General features: G+C 41.2%; 1 protein-coding gene across 2 annotated transcripts in view; it reads right to left on the reverse strand.

The window, feature by feature from the left end:
* The window catches only part of FGD4 (FYVE, RhoGEF and PH domain containing 4), a 264,568-nt gene that overhangs the window by 61,915 nt on the left and 183,206 nt on the right, over positions 1 to 19,447 (reverse strand). For both annotated transcript variants that reach the window (XM_053556931.1, XM_053556932.1), the window contains exons 3-4: positions 12,334 to 12,517; positions 6,059 to 6,563 (exon numbers count right to left, since the gene is read on the reverse strand). In XM_053556931.1, the coding sequence (XP_053412906.1) occupies positions 6,059 to 6,563; positions 12,334 to 12,517 (689 nt within the window). The remainder of the gene's footprint in view (positions 1 to 6,058; positions 6,564 to 12,333; positions 12,518 to 19,447) is intronic.

Consider the following 19,447-nt stretch of genomic DNA (forward strand, 5'->3'; position numbering starts at 1 on the left):
CGCTTCTTCTGTGTGTTCACTGCGGTGCCTTGCCCACAATGTATGTACAATATAAATCTACTCGATTGAACTCGATTACCTGAGTTCACTGAGAGAGTTAGCTATAAAGTCCAATGAAAGACCAAGGTCTCCAGTTAACTCCTGGTTTCCTGTTCTAAAGGAGGACTATGGGTATTTCCTGAACGCTCGCAAAAATATGCCTGAGCTCCTCACGCCTCTCAAGCCCTGTGCTTCCAAAACACTTTTTCCTCTCAGACAATTCATTATGTTCCCTTTCCATTATGTTCATGCGCTCTGAGGCTCAGCCCTTGGCCGCTTCCTGTTCTGCAGGGTCTGCTCTGGTAAACTAACCACACCCCCGTGTAGCTTTGTACAGCATTACCCTCTCCCGGGGCTCCAGGTCCTGTTTCCACTTGCTCCAAACACACGTCTTGCAGGTGCAAAACTAACCTAATTAGGGACTCCTCCCTCCTTCCAACTTTATGTTCCTCCCTGTCACCTGGATTACTTCACTGACTTGTAAGGCAACTCTCCACATCCTGGAGGGTTGTGTTAGAGTGACACGTCCCTGGTCACCTAGCTGGTAAATGACAGAGCAGAGATTTAAACGCAGATCTTTTAATTCTAAAGCCTTTGAGCATAACCAATAAACCATAATGCCTCCAGAATAATAGTACATCTTGGTAGGAAGCATCTTCTTCACCTAGACCTCCCAAAAGCTCCTCAAATGTGGGATGTTGAAATGTGCTTTTTAAATTTTTTCTTTTTTTTTTTTTAGACAGTCTCACTATGTTGCCCTAGGTAGTCACAGCTCACAGCAACCTCAAACTCTTAGGCTTAAGCAATTCTCTTGCCTCAGCCTCCCAAGTAGTTGGGACTACAGGCGCCTGCCACAATGCACAGCTATTTTTCAGTTGCAGTTGCCATTGTTGTTTAGCCCGGGCTGGATTCAAATCCGCCAGCCTCAGTGTGTGTGGCTGGTGCCATAACTACTGTGCTACAGGCACCGAGCCTGAAATGTCAGTTTTATGTCACTAATATATGTTTTCCCTTTTGTAGTTCATTAAACAGCACACTACCTGACAACTCCTCCATGCTAGGAGTTGTACTTGACTCATTCCCTGCTTCCAGCCACAAGGTCCTCAGAAATCTATCTCATATCTCCTTCCAAAGAGGCTGAGTCTGCAGTCTCACCAACAGTGTAAAAGTGTTCCTCTCTCTCCACATCCTCAAAGATTTTAAATTAGACCTCCCATTTGACCCCACAATCCCACTACTAGGCATCTATCCAGAAGAAAAAAACTCATTTTACCATAAGGACATTTGCACTAGATTGTTTACTGCAGCTGAGTTTACAATTGCCAGGACGTGGAAACAACCTAAAAGCCCATCAACTCAGGAATGGATTAACCAGTTGTGGTACCTGCACACCATGGAATACTATTCAGCCATAACTAAGATGGTGACTTCACATTGTTTGTAATATCCTGGATGTAACTGAAACATATTCTTAGTAAAGTATCACGAGACTGGAAAAGCAAACATCCAATATACTCAATACTAATATGAAGCCAGTAGACGATTCAATGCATGCCCAAATAGGAGAAAAATTCATTACAATTCAAGTTGGGGGGAGGAGGAAGGGGTTGGGGTGATTTCACTGAATGAGCACAGGTGGCAGGGGTGGAGTTGTTCGGCATACCTTTTGTGTGTGGTACATAACCACAAGATGAACTCTACCTAATGAAATCAAATATTTTGATCTGGTTGCTGTACCCTCACATTAACCTGAAATAAATTTACTTAAAATAAGAAAGAAAGAAAAAGAAAAGAAAATCATTTTGAATGAAATTCATTCTAAAATGCATTGACCCATTTACCTGAGCCTTATAAATAGAATACTTAATACAGTTTAAGCTATTTATGACAACTCCCAAGAAATCCTTAAGGGTGCAGAGGGGAGGGGAGGGGAGAGAAAAGGAGAGCAGGGGAAAGAAGAGGAGAGGACAAGAAAGGAGGGGAGGGAAGGGGAGAAGGGGGGAGGGGAGGGGAGGGAAGAAGAGGGGAGGGTGGGGGGAGGGGAGGGGAGGGGAGAGAGGGGAGGGGAGGGGAGAGGAGAGGAGGGGAAGGGAGAGGAGAGAAGGGGAGGCGAGGGGAGGGAAGAAAGAAAGAGCTCTCTCTCATTTCTAACCCTCTGCTCCGCACAGGCCTTCTCCACATCACACCTGGCCTAGCGCAGTTGCTCCCTAACCACGTGCCCTGCTCCATCTGCTTTTCCTTTCATCTGACTCATTTTCTAAAACCCACAGATGTGTCATCATGTCACTTCCATGCTTTAATTGTTTCTGAGGCTAGATAGTACTGGGCTTATGGAAAGTTTGAATTAATATGGGAAAATACCCATCTTTAATCCAGCAAAACAGGATACAGAGGGACCCTACATTGTGCCATCGAATATAGATTTTTTTCAAACAGAGCTCAGAAAAACAAGCTAGGATGTTACATTAAATATCTAAGCAGTTCTTTCTGGGTAGAATTATGGGTGGTTATTTGTATTTTCTTTTTTTTTTTTTCCCTTTTTTGAGACAGAGTCTCACTCTGTGGCCCCAGGAAGAGTACAATGACATGATAATAGCTCACTGCAACCTCTTAATTCCTGGACTCAAGAGATCTCCCTGCCTTAGCCTCCTGAGTAGCTGGGACTCTAGACACCTGCCACTGCATCCAGTTAAATTTTTCTATTTACAGTGGGGAGACTGTAAGCGTCTCACTCTTAACTCAGGCTGGTCTCGAACTTCTGAGCTCACGTGATCCTTCGGCCTCGGCCACTCAGAGCGCTAGGGGCAATCTGAGCTACCACACCCAGCCGCAGCTACTCTTTTAAACAAAATATTTATAGGGACAGGTTATTACTATATTAAAACACTTTGAATAAATCTGAGAGAAATCTACAAATTTAACCTGTTAAAGTATATCCTGGATACTACAAGGCTCATGAAACTGCAAAGATAAATTTTCATTTATATGGTTTTATGGCTCATTCCACATTAGTGCATTTCTAGACAACTAAGCTTATCTACTGAAGAATACAAATCTGAGAAACAATAATCATTTTGAATGAAATTCATTCTAAAATGCATTGACCCATTTACCTGAGTCTCGTAAACAGAATACTTAATACAGCTTAAGCTATTTATGACAACTCCCATGAAATCCTTCAGGGTGCAGGCTTACGGGGCACCAGAGTGCATGGGCACACTATACTATTCCTTTGACTTTTCCTACCCTGTGACTTATAAGCTTTCTTTTCTTTCTTCCTTTTAACAGGATGCCACAGTGTCACCTTGGCTGGAGTGTAATGGCCACATCATAGCTCACCGCTATATTAAACTCCTAAGCTCAAGTGATCTTTCTCTCAACCCCCTGAGTAACTGGTACTACAGGTGTACACCACCACACCTAATTTTCCTCTTATTATCATTTTTGTGTATGTAGAGACAGGGTCTTGCTATGTTGCCCAAGCTGGTCTTGAACTACTGGCCTCAGGCAATCCTCTTGCCTCAGATTCCCAGTGTGTTGGGATTACAGGCGTGAGCTGCTGAGCCTGGCCAAATGAAACTTATTTAAGACTACTCTGATATAATTCTCTACGTCCAGTTATTTAAAGATTGAAATCATTTTTTCAGTTGTCTGCATTTTGAAATGCTAAATATTCCATTATATCTTAGAAGTTGAACATGTTAGTTTAAGAAGCAGCTGATGATCTGGAGGATATGCTTACACATAACAGCACAGATTTGTTACAGCATCACCTAAAAGGACCTCAAGATCATATACAGTCCATATCCTTTAACCACACACACTTAGAATGCTATTAACATGCTGAAGCCCATACTGCTAGTTAGTGGACAACCCAGAGTAATCATCAAGATTTCATGGTCCCGATTGTTCAGGCCACTATATGCTACTATAGATTTTATTTTTTAAGATTAAAAAAGATTTTAGTTTCAGTTGTTGTAGAACAAAATTTACCACCTCGACACTAACATTTATGTTTGCGTTTAGGAAGGAGAAGGCAATGTAACAAACACCAGAGCAGCAAAGGAGAGCTCTAACATCACCAACTAGATATTAAATCCTTAACAGAGAGATGTAGGGTTCGCATCAACAGCTCTGCGAAGAAAATTTCCTCCCAAACCCCCATACAGCCCACTCAGGACAAAGGCCAGCTGGGCTATTCTTAGTCTCACTAGTTTAATAACAACACACCCTATTAAATCTCCCCCAAAAAGTAAGACTCATCTATGAAAACATATAGATAATAATGTATAACAGGAGGGAAAAAAAGCACTATCCAGCAATCACAGGCATTGTCATCAATTAAAGTATTTCCCTTAAAAATTATAGGCCTTACTGTTTTGTAAATACTTGCTGATGGCATCATCTCAACGGTCAAAGGTTTTCTTGGTTCTAACGGTCTCTTCCTTCCACCATGGTCAAGTCACTAAGATCTCCCACTTAATCGAAATGTAAAGAGATTCCCTTTGCAGTGTCCTATCTCTTTAGTTTCAAATCCTGTTACCAAGTATGACTCACTTTCTCCTACGCACTTCCTTACTTAAACTTTCCCTGCTTGAGAGTCAGTATTTATAATTAATTCACTAAATAGAACAACATAAACCATTTTCCCCTTTGTGTATTTAGGATTCTTTCCTTCTTTAGGGTCAGTAAAGATTGTACCATAAGGTTGATTTCACGTTGATTAAAATTCGAAGTATCTCGATCACTTTTTATTCTGAATCGTTTAACATTGGTCCTTTTGTATTTCTGCCTGTGTTAAAGCCGATTAAGGTGCAGCACCATAAAAATCCTTAATAGATTTAAGCCTTGGCTTTGTCATTTACAAATCTTCCAATAATTGTCACAGTTTCAATTCTCAACTCTGCTACGTAGTTATTTGTATCAATAAAAGAGACCAAGGAAACTTTTTTCTTATGAGATGTAAATGGCTTCCTAATTGTAGAGATATTTATGATGATACTTATATAGCATCTGTGATCCAAAGAATTCCAAGTACTTTGTAAGAGACATAATTATTAATATTCCTAAAGTACTCTATTAACGTAATAACGAAACATCATTGCAATGGTCTTATTACTGGCATTATATAAACATTTCTGCAATAGTACAGGTAAATTACAAATCTATTTCACCAGCAAATCAGCTCTTTGGTAGCTGACATTTTGTATTACTGCATGGGCAGAAACACAATGCAGGCTCTTTAGAAAGTACATGAATGTCCAAATGGCCACAGCCTCAACAGTTTATTACCCATGGTTGGTGTATTCATTAAAATTTCTTGCATTTAGCCATTTAAGTTTGTGACTTGTTGCACCAGTGACACAACACTAGCCCTAGAGTCAGAGCACTAGGATGCTGAGCTTATTACAAACAGCAGTGTGTTTGTGAGCTTGAAAAATCATACTTTCTAGGTCTGTTTCTATAAATGAACTGATGAACCAAGATCATCTTCAGATGATCTTCTAACTCAGACTAAGCCACTGATTATAAAATTAGGTATTAATTAGACAAGACTAAAAAAAAAAAACAGAAGCCTAGAAAGAGTTATAAATACACTCTGATGATTGATTTGTGAATACTTCCAAATTCATGTCCTTAAAAGTAACATCTGCTAGTGACAAGTGCATCTTCCTGGCCTACTATTTATTTGACTAGAAAAAGAAGATTGTACAATTGTTTCTGGCTTAGCCCATAAACATTAGGGATACAGCATGAACACCAAGAGCAGCAAGGAACACGTTCTAGTTAAAAGCAGTATGCCCGTGGTCTCCCTTTATCAACATCTCCATACCACTCTTGAAATTATAATAGGGATATCAGCAGAAACTACATACAAAGAAAAAGTGAAATATGTCCTCACAGCAAAGAGGAAATACTCATTAGCAGCCACAACTTAAAAAGTATGGAACAGCTGGTGTGGGTGAGCTGACTCACTTATTTCATGAGAGCTATGTTATGAGCTACACTCATGCTCTACCTTTATCTCCTGGTGCTGGTCCAGCTGCTCCAGTTCCAGAGGGCTTTCTCCATCCTCCCTCTCTTGGCTCTGGGCTTCTATGTCTGCCCCTCCTTCTAGGGGGAGCACTGGGTCTGAGCTTGGAGTCCTGCAGCTGCCATCAAGAGCATTTCCATCACGGTCATCTGTCGTGGGTGACATGGGAGCTGCGGCAGTTTCATCTTTTTCTCCATTCACCAAGTGTGCGCCAAGCAAGGGTTCAGATGTTTGAATAGGAGTATCTGGACTCAGAGCAGCCACCTTATTGTCCTCGCATTCCATCTGGCTTTGTGCTGCCATGACACCGTTGGCCACGCAAGTCTCTGCACCGGGAGTCTGGTCGGTATCATGTGCCTGCCTCCATGGGGGGTGTGGGGAGAGGAGTCTCTGTTGAGGTGTGCTTGTCAATCCATGCCTTCCTGGGGTCCTAGGAGCATGTAGGTTCACAGCAGACTCTTTCTTCAGATCGCTATAATTTGATAATGCACTAAAAGACAGAACACAAACTTAAGCACGAGAACATCAGCAAGGAAAAGTCGCAGAACGAAGGCAGATTTCTCCCAGCTGAAACACAACTACAACAGGGACTCTTCCTCACAAATGCAGACATGGTAACCTTATTGTTTGTATCCTCAATTAATCTGAAAATTTAAAAAACAGAAAGGGCTATTTGGTGAAGATTTGTTTTTCTATCTCTGATAGTTTTAGAAACATGGATTTGGACATTCTCAGGGCAGTTGTCGGTCTCCTGGGATGCTGCCCACATTTAAATAAAGATGATGAGCCTGAGCTTCACACAACGGGTGTGGAATATTTCCTGGGACTGTTTAATCACAGTAAAGACTTAGATGGAAGAAACACGTATATTTAATAAAATCATCTCTTCCCAAGGTTTTTTATTTACTGGTGTTTCTTAACACATTGCTGACGGGTCACAAGTTACCTGGTGACACGGAGAGTTTCTGCTGTCATAAAAATGATTAATAACACAGTGTGTTAAATAGCAGCTGTTCCCTGATTCATGTTCTCCCAGTCTCAATTCCTAGTTGTCCCAAAGTCAGCCTGTTTTATTCTTTCTCCCCTCTTCGCAGCTGCTTTATAAAATAGAATCACTTAGCATCTCTAACATCTTCACACATTATTGACTAGCAATTTCATGCAGAAACTGTCCCTGTTACAAGGTAACAAGTGACTGGTCAGCCATGTGTTAACATTTTGTTTTTTAACACTTTAAAAACAGATGTATGTGGAATCAACCCAAGTGCCCATAAACCCATGAATGGATTAATAAACTGTGGTATATGTATGCCATGGAATACTATTGAGCCATAAAAAAGATGGAGACTTTACATCTTTTATATTAACCTGGATGGAGTTGAAGAACATGCTCCTTAGCAAAATATCACAAGAATGGAAAAATATCCAATGTACTCAATACTGATAGGAAACCAACAGATGAACTACACCCCCACACAAGAGAAAAACGCAATTAAATTCAAGGGGTATGGGGGGAGGGAGAGGAATTGGTAAATGCTCACCTAATGGGCACAGTGTAAGGGTCTATGGCACACCTCCCAGATGAAGGGCTCAGTTACAACTTGGATTTTACCTAACAACCTCAAACAATGTGTGTAACCTAATCATCTGTACCCTTCTATTAATCTGAAAATAGAAACAAAAACAAAACACACACAAAAAAACCCAAAACAAAAAGTACACCAACCCAGATACAGCCTGTCCTTAATTTATGAATTTATAAACCAAGAAACTGCTTTCATTTGGAATGCATATTCTCAAAACTTTATTGGTGTGTGCTGCAATAGCCTTTTAATAGGGTTCTTTCTTTCCACTCTTGATGTTCTCCAATTTAGTCTCTACAATGAAATCATAGAGATCAAAATTCTCTGAGGGGTCCTAACACACACCTCAGGACAAACTGCCATCCTGATGGCAGCCTACAGGATTCCACACCCTCCCGCTGCCAGTGGCCCAGGCTCACTACTCACTATATTCCCTTCTCCCCCAGCTCGCTGTTCTCTTGCCCCGCTCCTTGCTGTTTTCTGGTCCCAGTGAGCAAATGTATGCACTTGAGGGTCTCTGCTGCTGCTCTTCTCTGCCTAGAACCACCGTACCCAAAACACTGGTGTGGTTTCTTCCACCATTCTGGTTTCTATTCAGATAGCACTTCTTCCAAGTGGCTTTCGAGATGAGTCTATCTACGACAGCACACTCCATCCCTAAATCCACATCTTATTTTACTTTTCTTTTAAGTCCTTTTGATTACTTGATATTGTACGCAGTCCTAATAGAACTCATAGGACAATGGAAACTCACTCTCAATATACAACGATGTCAGCTTGGCTCCTGTAGCTCAGTGGTTAGGGTGCCAGCCACATACACCAGGGCTGGCAGGTTCAAACCGGCCTGGGCCTGCTAAACAATGACAACTACAACAGCAACAACAAAATAGCCAGGTGTTGTGGCGGGTACCTGTAGTCCCAGCTACTTGGGAGGCTGAGGCAAGAGAAGGACTTAAGCCCAAGAGTTGGAGGTTGCTGTGAGCTGTAACGCCACAGCACCATACCAAGGGCAACATAGTAAGGACTCTGTCTCAAAAAACCCCAAAAAACAAAAAACAAAGATGTCCTTAAAGAAATATTTTATGGCATTTCCTCTAGGATGGGGAAGTGGGGACAGAACACCAAACTCTGTCTATCAAAGATTCCTGAGACTTAAGGGAGGAAAAATAAAATACAGACTAAAACTCTGTAAAGTACAGGTTGTGCTGTCTTGTTCTCTGCTGTATTCCTACCCACTGGCCCAGTGCTTGACACGTGGGAAGTGTTCAGAACATGCGATGAACTATGAATAGTTGTGAAGATGATGATGTGATTGTGACAATAAAAGCAATTAACATTTATTAAGTGTTTACAAAGAACTACAAGCTATGCTAAGCTCTTTACGTTAATTATCTCGGTTCACCTTCAGTATAAGGCTAAAAACAGGGACCCCATGAATTTAGGTTTAGAACATTACATTACCATGTGAACAATGTCACATGGTTAACAAGTGAAAAGGCTAGAATTTAAACCAAGAAGTCCAGCTCTAAATCTCTTTGTCTTAACAGAAGGACAGAGTGAAGATCAGGTGAACAGGCTGAACAAAGTCCAGGGCTGGCTGCCCCTCCCAGTGGAGGCAGAGGGGTGACAGGGTTAGGGAGGAGGCGGCGGCAAGGCTACAAGGACAGTGCTAAGATGTGTGTCCCCTTCCCTCTCCACTCTGCTCTGCCTACTCCCTGCTGATCTGGACTGCAGAATGGACAGCAAGAAAGTGTAAGTGAGGAAAAAAGATACCAGTTAAGTTCAGGCCACACAAAGAGAAGGAAAAACTTAGTATGACAAAATGTAATAAATATAAAACTTGGAGGTGATATTTGCCATTTAGAAGAGGATACCTTTGGCCTGGATAGTTTCATGGCAGTCCTCGGGGCCTTGAATCAGACTGTCCTCTTTTTCACGCCCCTATTAGTGCCTCAGACAGAGATCTCCAACAGACCCGCTGAATCAAACTTAAGTGTGCACAGGACTGTAAAGGACTGCCTTGGAGCAGAGCTAGAAATCGTCAGGGAGTGACACCAAGGGTGTACGTGGGGTGGTGGGGTGGAGAGCAGACGCAGGAGGAGTCAAAACAGCAGCTGGAGCTGCGCTTAGAAGATTCCTGTGGATAACAAAGCCTGGGAGAAACCTGAATGTTCAGGTTTATAGGAAATTGTTATTTATTTCTAAAATCTTGAAGTTTTTCCTAAGTTAAAAAGAGTAATCTCTCATTCCGAAAGAGAGAGAAAGGAAAGAAAAGAAAAGAAAAAAAAGGAAAGGAAAGAAAAGAGGAGAGAGGAAGAAAGGAGGGAAGGCAGGGAAGTGGGGGGCGGGGGAAGAAAGAGAAAAAAGGAAACTACACTCAGAAAAAAAAACCTCGATGCAGACCCGTTATTAAGTGTTACTTGAATCATTCCGTCCTGACAAGACTAACAGATGCTGGTTCTTCCCGTCAATTTCCCATGTAACTCAGAGCTGGCAATCACCTTTATTTTACAGAGTACTAGTTCAAGGTCTAATAAACAAGGTTAAAACCAAAAGCCACCTTTGCAGACACCTGGACATCACTGAAGAGCAGGAACACGTTTCCCACTGAAGTCCTGCAGACGCACTGCAGTATTAACCTGCTCAGGAACTCTGCGGGCCAGCGTGTGGGGGTAACACCTCACTGAGAATGCATTTTTCAGATTGGCAATACCACAAATAACATCCCTTCACCAGACTTGTCAAAACACTTGACACCCTATCTACACTCAGAATAAACTTGCTTAAAATATAAATAAAGTATAGCACATCTCTTCTTATGTCAAACCTTCAAGCTTTGTATTAAAAATGACTTTCAAACTCGTAAAGCTTACAAGAATAAAATAACTGGTATCAAAAAACGACAAACATTTCATGTGTGGGGAGGATACCAAAATGGTACAGGATTACAGGAACCAACCCTTGGAGGACTGGGACTGCATCTATTTACAAATTTTGGACAAAGTCACTTAGAAGCCTCTCTTCATTTTACATTTCTGAGCACTTGTTGCAACACTGACCCTGAATGGGCTTCCCTGAAACCTAGGGCTGCAGGCTCTGGCACCTGTGACATTGGGGACCAGAGCTCCAGCCCTCCTGTGTTACACAGTTGGGGTTAATCTGTTACTGTGACGTCAACTTAACCTGAGAAGTAAAAAAAAATATTAAATGAAATTAAATCATTCCAGTAAAGATCACTGTAATTTAAGACAGGAAAGGTATTATAAAGCCTAGTTCAGAGGGGAAGATGTTGACATTTAAATATTTATGACCAAAGTTCCAACAAGTGATTAGAAATGAAAAATGATGAGAAGTTTCTAGGTGACTTCGCTCCAAAACGCGTAAATAGATACAGTCCCATTTTTAAATGAGGAACACGCTGCAGTTTTGTGCTGGGTCACAATTTCCAAAAGATTCTCAAAGGACTTCCAATCCATGATTTCATTACATAAATAACAACGAATCCTGCAAATATTATTTTGTTAATAAATAATAAGATCACCTTGTGGGAAGCCCTTCCCAAATACTACACCAGAACGAATGAAAAATTTGGCTTCCAGGATGAAAGTGAAATTATATACATTCTGCTTAATAATTATACAAAGACTTTTTGTGCCAGATAAAAACAAGATGGGATAAAATTTTTAAAAAATCCTATTTAAGTCAGTGCTGAAAATTCTTTTTATCAGAAGACACTAAGAGAAAACAATTGAGTGTCTCATAAATAGAAAGGCAACCTTATGTGGGTTTTGTTTTTGAGTCAGAGTCTCAAGCTGTTGCTCTGGGTAGAGTGCCTTGGTGTTATAGCTCAAAACAACCTCCAACTCTTGTGCTCAAGTGAACCTCTTGCCTCAGTTTTCCTATTTTTAGTAGAGATGGGGGTCTCACTTTTTGCTCAGGCTGGTCTTGAACTTGTGAGCTCAAGCAATCCACCTGGCTTGCCTCCCAGAGTGCTAAGATGACAGATGTGAGCCACTGCGCCTGGTCTTTGGGTTTGTTTTTATCTTAAGTCAGAAAAATACACTATTTCACCTCCTTTTTTTCGAACAGTAGGACTAAAGTATAAATTATATATAAAAAATTACAAAAACTGAAATTTAGTGTGAATTTTGCTATTAGTAAAAATAGCTCTTTCCAAAACCTACCATAAGCTGGGGTATGTAGAGAGGGAAAACAAGGGCTGGGTGGGTATAGAAGATCCACATGAAATCAAGGGGTCAGAGAGACAAGAGGGTTCCAGGGATGAGACAGGAGTCACATTCACAACCTACAAAGTAAGGAACAAAGAGAGCCAATCTCCCGGCCTCTCCAGGACACGTATCCAGCCACCAACAGAGTAACACACACACAGAGGAAACACAAGAGCATACGTACATATATACAGGGGCACACAATCTGGTGGAAAAGTTGGTGGCCTGCAGTGCTGCACGTAGGTAGCATCCATGGTAAATGACAATTCACAAATTGCACCAAGATTAAATCATTTATTTTAAAAATCCACTCTTTCTAAAGACCTACCAAACCTCACAGGGAAAAATACATTGTTTCTGGTTTACAAAATCTATGATGACTCTATCACCTTTTCAAAACCACCTTTCTTCTTCCCCCTGCCTTCTCCCATTGCAAATTAACTCTTACCTGCCTCCTTCAAAGCGACTGATGAGATCTGATACCTTACTGGGTTTTTCTTTTGAGACACAAGAAGCAGAGGCAGGTTTAACTTCCTCCATCCTTGGTTTTGCACTAGGTAAAGCTTTATGTCTGGGGGTTTGGTGTATATTGGACGAAGGTGAATTCTGCAGGTGGAATGGCTTTGGAGGCACTGTAGAGAAAGAATAGAATTCAGTATTTCACTGATATTTTGTTCTTTAATGATAAAAATTCTGGTGTCCTGGGTGGCCAAAATCTTCAGCATTATCAAATTATAAAAGGGATGTGTAAAACTTGAAACTGAAGCATAACCAAAGGACCTTTTGTTTATTCTGGACACTGCTTTGTGTCCTGTCGAAATCACATCTCCAAATTTAAGTGGTTCTTTTGAGTTTAGTTCTTAAATATGGCATTGGTAAGCAACTAGAAATCTATGTAAGTCTACAGCATTCCAAACTATTATAGATAACAGTAATTACTCATCTAAACAGGGAAAAGAAAGTGCTAAATTCTAGAAACACGTTTGCAACAAAGCAGATTTTCTAATATTTGAGTGATAACAAATATATTAGAATCCACAGATACTAAAGTAGATAACAGAAAAACCAACAAAACAACAAACAATAGTAATATAATGTTACATTACAGCATCTTCTCATTTGACAAAAGCAGTTTATCCCATTTGATTTTAGGCAAAATGTTATACTTTACAGTTCTCTGAGATAGGTACTATTATTCACCTCTTACGTCTACAAAGGCTTAGAGGGATTAAGCGATGGGCTTAGGCTGAGAAGGCTAATCTGATTTTAGGACTGGTACCCCAGAGTCTAGCTCCTCCTAATCATCAGCACTGTTCCCCATCATTAATCCAGCAAACGGGAGTGGAAGGATAATGAAGTTCTATTGTTGCCCACTCCGCTACCCAGTTAGTGCTTTGAGTTTAGATATCTGTTCTTTCCAGACTCCCTATTGAAATTCCATGCCCAGTGTCAGAGGTTGGGCCTAGTAGGAGGTGCTTGGGGCATAGAGGCAGATCCCTTATGAAGGGCTTGGTGCCCTCACAGCAGTGAGTGAGCTCTCACTTTATTAGTTCTGGTGAGAGGTGGCTGTTAAGATTCTGGCACCTGGGGCAGCGCTTGTGGCTCAGTGAGAAGGGCGCCAGCCCCATATGCCGAGGGTGGCGGGTTCAAACCCAGCCCCGTCAAACTGCAACAAAAAAATAGCCGGGCGTTGTGGCGGGGCCTGTAGTTCCAGCTGCTCGGGAGGCTGAGGCAAGAGAATCGCGTAAGTCCAAGAGTTAAAGGTTGCTGTGAGCCGTGTGACGCCACGGCACTCTACCCGAGGGCGGTACAGTGAGACTCTGTCTCTACAAAAAAAAAAAGATTCTGGCACCTGCCCCCACCCTCTTTTGCTTCCTCTCTTCCCATGTGGTCTCTGTACATCCCAGCTCCCCAGTCTCTTCCACTATAAGGCCTTAACCGATAGCCAAGGAGATGTGGGACCCTGCTTCTTATATAACCAAACTGTAAAACCATGAGCCACATAACCCTCTTTTCCTTATGAATTACCCAGCCTCAGAGATTCCTTTATAGAAACACTGAACAGGCGGTACGCATAGCTCAGTGGGTAGGACGTTGGCCATGTATACCAAGGCTGGCGGGTCTGAACCAAGCCCGGGCCTGCTAAAATCAACAACGACAACTGCAACAAAAAATAGCCAGGTGTTGTGGTGGGCGCCTGTAGTCCCAGCTACTTGGGAGGCTGAGGCAAGAGAATCGCTTAAGCACAAGAGTTGTAGGTGGCTGGGAGCTGTGACACCACAGCACTCTACAGAGGGTGACATAGTGAGACTCTGTCTCAAAGAAAAAAAAAACACCACTGAACAGACTATAAGACCCGTGGTTTGCATCAATACACCACAAATCATGTGCTTATTTAAACAAGCCCTTCACTCAATTACTGGAACAGAAATAGATCATTTCGTGAAATAAAATTTTCACAATTTCCCAATGGACTACAGATGAGAACATATAATATGCCCTAAGGGCGTAATCAGCACAAGAAGTTATTTTACTTTTTGAAAACGAATACTATTCTCTAAGAGTAACATGCCAGGTAAAAGCTATGTAACTGTGGCAGCGCCTGTGGCTCAAGGAGTAGGGTGCCGGTCCCATATGCCGTAGGTGGTGGGTTCAAACCCAGCCCCGGCCAAAAACCACAAAAAAAAAAAGACTCTGTAACTGTATATTTTTTTCTACAGCTGGTTCTGGCAGAACAAACAGAATCTTCTCTTTTCCTTCTCTAAATCCTTCTCTTACCTATGGAAGAAGAATCACGTCTCCTCCTAATTGCATGCCCCGCTTTCCCCCAGCTGGTCATTCAGTTATCTCATCTCTTACACACCCAGTGAGCTGACAGCAGCCTGATGCTCCACCGGCCTAGATTTCATCAGTTTATTACAGGGAAGGAAAAAATGTATCACAATGAGCTACAAGTGGGGCAATTACTTCACTTAAATCTCTTTCAATAACAACAACAAGAAAATCCCAGTGACAAACTGGCACGGCTTTTTTTCATGATATTTCCCAAGGTATGTTCTGGGGGTGAGGAGAGGAGATTAAGGGGGTATCAGTTGGGAAGAAAAGAATATATATAAGTGTAAAAGTTTTTATTTTAAGGAAAAAACGGTGTAGAATAAATATGCACTAAAGTAATAAAACAAGGAAATTTCCCATCAATTAAAAACCTTTCACATTTGGAATAATTTCAATGTTCTTAACTGGAATATCAGAAGAAGTGAATATTCTTTATAATTAGATGTATGAAAACCGTTACGAAATAACTCCTCCAAACCTGGAGTTTATTCACTGAACGTTTCTTATTTATTATGTGCCAGATGCTGGAAACGCTCAAAGGAAATGGTACAGACAGGCCAGTTTCTAGGAGATGACTCCACTGACTTTCAAAATCAAGATTATGCCCATCTCTGCATACCACTTTTCTCCAAAGGACTTATAATAATTTTTATGTAATAATCAGGATTAAAACAATAAAGTGGCAATAAAGTATTAAATAATATAGATTAAGTAAAGCTTGTTGATCCGTAAGACTAGATTTTCCCTGAGGTTAAGAAATAAATTTCTTTTGATCACAACTATATTTATAGTGAGTATTTGCTGTGTTTGGCAAATTTGTGAAATACATATAGGAAATAATTATTGTGTCATTGAGAAAACCATGTATTTGTGGGGAGACAGTTTAATGATGCTTGTATGGGGGAGCCTTGGCAGAGGTATTTTTTTGTTTCTTTAGTTATTTATTTATTTTTTAAGACAGAGTCTTACTCTGTCTCCTTGGGTAGAGTGCCGTGGCATCATAGCTCACAGTAACTTCGAACTCCTGGGCTCAAGTGATCCTCTTGCCTCAGCCTCCCAAGTAGCTGGGGCAACAGGTGCACGCCAGGACACCTAGTCTTTCTATCTGTAGTAGAGACAGGGCCTTGCTCTTGCTCAGGTTGGACTCGAACTCCTGAACTCAAACAATCCTCAGCCTCCCTTACAGGCTGGAGCCACTGGCACCCAGCCAACAGAGATATTTTAGAAGCACAGAGGCGGCACCTAATTCAGTAAGGAAGATAAATAAAATATAAAGGAAGTAGTAAATGTATATTTTAAATAAGAGCACACACGGTGCATGAATATGACAGAAATCTCAACTTGGTAGTGTTAAGAGACACTGCCTTCAAGAAATTCTGTCCCTTTATCATTTATAATATAATAAAAATAATGTGTTTTGCTCAAATGATGACACAGACGAATGAAAATGATTCTTTCAACTCTCAGAGTTAAGCAACAACCTAGAACATACAATGCAGAATTCAAAGGGAAGTCTGTTATCCTATGCACTTATAATGTTAAAAATCCAATTTCTATTAAAAACCAAAATCTCATGTTTCAATTTAATACTTTGTACCCAAAGGAAGTAACAATAGCAGCAGGAGTAACTCAGAAATTTATAGTTCAAATTATTGAAACTAAGTATCTCTTCATGGCCTCATTTCTTATCTTCTGGGAAACCAAAGAAACTAGTCATCCTTGTATCTCCAAGGATTCATTTTTTCCCCTCTCATCTAGATGGTCTGCAGGGATTTGTATTACAGAGTCCTATCTTCTTTTTTTTTTTTTTTTTTGTAGAGACAGGGTCTCACTTTATGGCCCTGGGTAGAGTGCCGTGGCCTCACACAGCTCACAGCAACCTCCAACTCCTGGGCTTAAGTGATTCTCTTGCCTCAGCCTCCCAAGTAGCTGGGACTACAGGCGCCCGCCACAACGCCCGGCTATTTTTTGGTTGCAGTTAGGCCGGGGCCGGGTTTGAACCCACCACCCTCGGTATATGGGGCCGGTGCCTTACTGACTGAGCCACAGGCGCCGCCCAGAGTCCTATCTTCTTTTACATCTGTCTCCTTGTCAACTTTCAGCAGCTGCCTCTCCACATGAGCCCTCACGTCCAAGTCAATCTCTGAATTTCTTTTAGAGGATGAGAGTTAGCATTTCCAAATGCTCCCTGGATACCTCCTTGGGGTGTCCTACCCGGCACTCCAACTCATCTCATCTAAAACACGGTTTCCTACTCCTCCTTCTCTCACACCAGTCCTCATCCACCTGGGTTCCCCGATTCCATTAATGGTAACATCATTCATCTCAGAATCCCTCATTCACTGAATGTATGTTGAACACCAACTACGCACCAGCAGGTTCTAGGCGCTCATGGATGTGCAGTCCAACGGGGAAAATCCTCTCTCCGTATATTACTCCCTCCTCCCCTTTATAAAATCATTTATGGAGCCCAGTTGACTGTTCCTAAACGGTATCTGTCAAAGTCTCCTTCTCTCTCCCCTAGTTACTACTCTAAATAAGGCCTTCTTATCTCTCACATATCCAGAGCCATATTTCAATTCACAACTCTAGACAACAAAGGAACAACAAAAATCAAAGACTTGTAGGATATGTGTATATACATACTTAGGAAATGAATTTTCACCAGCAACTTGCGACATCAGTCTCATTAGCTTTTAGTAAGGGATGACAAGGCAAACTCTGGTCCTTACTGTAGTAAGAATGTGAGAAGAGTCCAGGCTTTGATGGACAAAGCAGCAACATCGAGGCCCTGGGTACAAAACGGGAGACTAGCTGCTACTATGGCTTTAAAATTACCTCTAAGAGTTAACAACCCTCTCATATGATGTGTAAGTGGCAGAAGATGGAGGGTGATGAATATGTCCCTAAAATGCCACTTGGGCGTAAGAATTATTTTAATCAAAGAGGACTTCAAAAACAGCAGGTGCAAGAAAGGTGTGCTGACCTTCTCCCTTTTCCTTGAAAGCAAAAGATAAAAGATAGACAACGTCGTTCCTATACCAAAAGTGACAGTGTTACTCCGCAACAGTGATGGGGAGTCGGTACTGAGAAAAGTCTGAGCAACTAACCTCATCGTCAGACTAACCTCATCTTGCTAGTGACTTTACCCCCTTCGGGTGAGGAAAAGCTCTTTTGTCTTCTCATATTTTCATAATTCTTGTGTTTTCTTCTCATAGTCTTATATTTACTACTCTTTGTTCAATTCAGCGTATGAGCTTTCAGCTCTACCTGTTTCTTTGGGAGCTCATTTTTTCTCGTGGAGACTCTCATGGATATGTTTTAAAAAATAATTAAAACTTGTATGTTTTTCTCTTGTCAATCTGTTCTACGTCCCTTGATTTCTCCTACCCAGGTGGAGATACTGAAGGGATAGAGGAGAAACTTTTCCTGTCCTACACTTATAAGATCATGAATTAGGAAGGACTGGTAGATCCTTTACATAGTAATGTAAATTAAAAATCTATTTTAAAATGAAAAAACTTAAAATCCAGGGCTAAAGAAATCATGATTTTAAATAATAGGCAAATAGTTGATGTCTAAAAAAGGTTGTTTTTCTTCCCCACATTAGTTCTATAATGGAAAAAGATTATAATTGTAGGCAACAGGACACAGTTTGTTATTAGTCTTTATTGGGATTAGAGATTATGAGAATGGAAAAGGCTGAATCTCCAATTCCTCTGCATCTTCTTTTGTTGGGGTTCGCTGCGGGCCCCGGCTTGGGCTGGGAGTTGACAGAGAAGCTAACACTGGGGGAAATGAGGAGACTCTACACCAACTTAACGCACAAGGTCTAGGAAGCCCGGGGAGGGGTGCACATGACTCGCAGGCCCCGTTGCAGACTGAGACAACCGGAATCTTTCATTGATCTCTGACACGAAACATAGATGCAAAATGTAAAGGTGCTGAAATTCTAATAGGATTAGAAGAATCCCAAGCCCCCAGGTAGACCAGGTAAAGAGGAAACAGGTGGGTAACTGGGAACAGAGGGTAGGGAGTTGTCAAACAACAGCCCCCAGGGATGGCCCGCTGGCTTTGCCCTGGATTGAGATCAGCCTATCTACCACCCATATTCCTTTAATATTTCGAATGTTTATTTAGATTTTTTCTTTCTTTAGATTCTATATTACTTCTGGAAATGAATAATACGACATTTAAAACAAGCAAAATTATTGTTAGATTTGGTTTTCACACTCTAACATCAGCATAGCATGCCATTACAATCTTCCCCTATTTCACTGTTAAACTTTTTATAGTAATGAGATTTTCAGGTCAAAGACACTCTGAATCTAAAATGTCTACTACACCATTTTTCACTGAATGAAAACACCTACGTACTTTCTGCTAGGCTATGAACACTTTCAGAATAATGTTGACAAGAACCTTATTATAGTTCTAGATCTAAAGGAAAACAACATGTCTACTAAGAAAGCCATCATAGTAGGTCATTTGATTTCAAAAAGATTTCTTGGGAATCTTCTTAATCCTACCTCATCACTACTTCCCCACCCCCACATAGGCGAGATTCCAGCAACACTCAATTGCACGTTGCATTATAAACTTCCCGTGTTTTTCTCAGGCTCCCAGGCTTTTGTGCAAGCCTAGAATGTGCCTTGTAATCTTGTTGGTCTACTTGGCAATTGTCCATATTTCCTACAAAGCTCACCTCAGTCAACAACTCTTTTTGA

The sequence above is a fragment of the Nycticebus coucang genome, chromosome 12, assembly GCF_027406575.1.
Source record: "Nycticebus coucang isolate mNycCou1 chromosome 12, mNycCou1.pri, whole genome shotgun sequence".
NCBI lineage: Eukaryota > Metazoa > Chordata > Mammalia > Primates > Lorisidae > Nycticebus > Nycticebus coucang.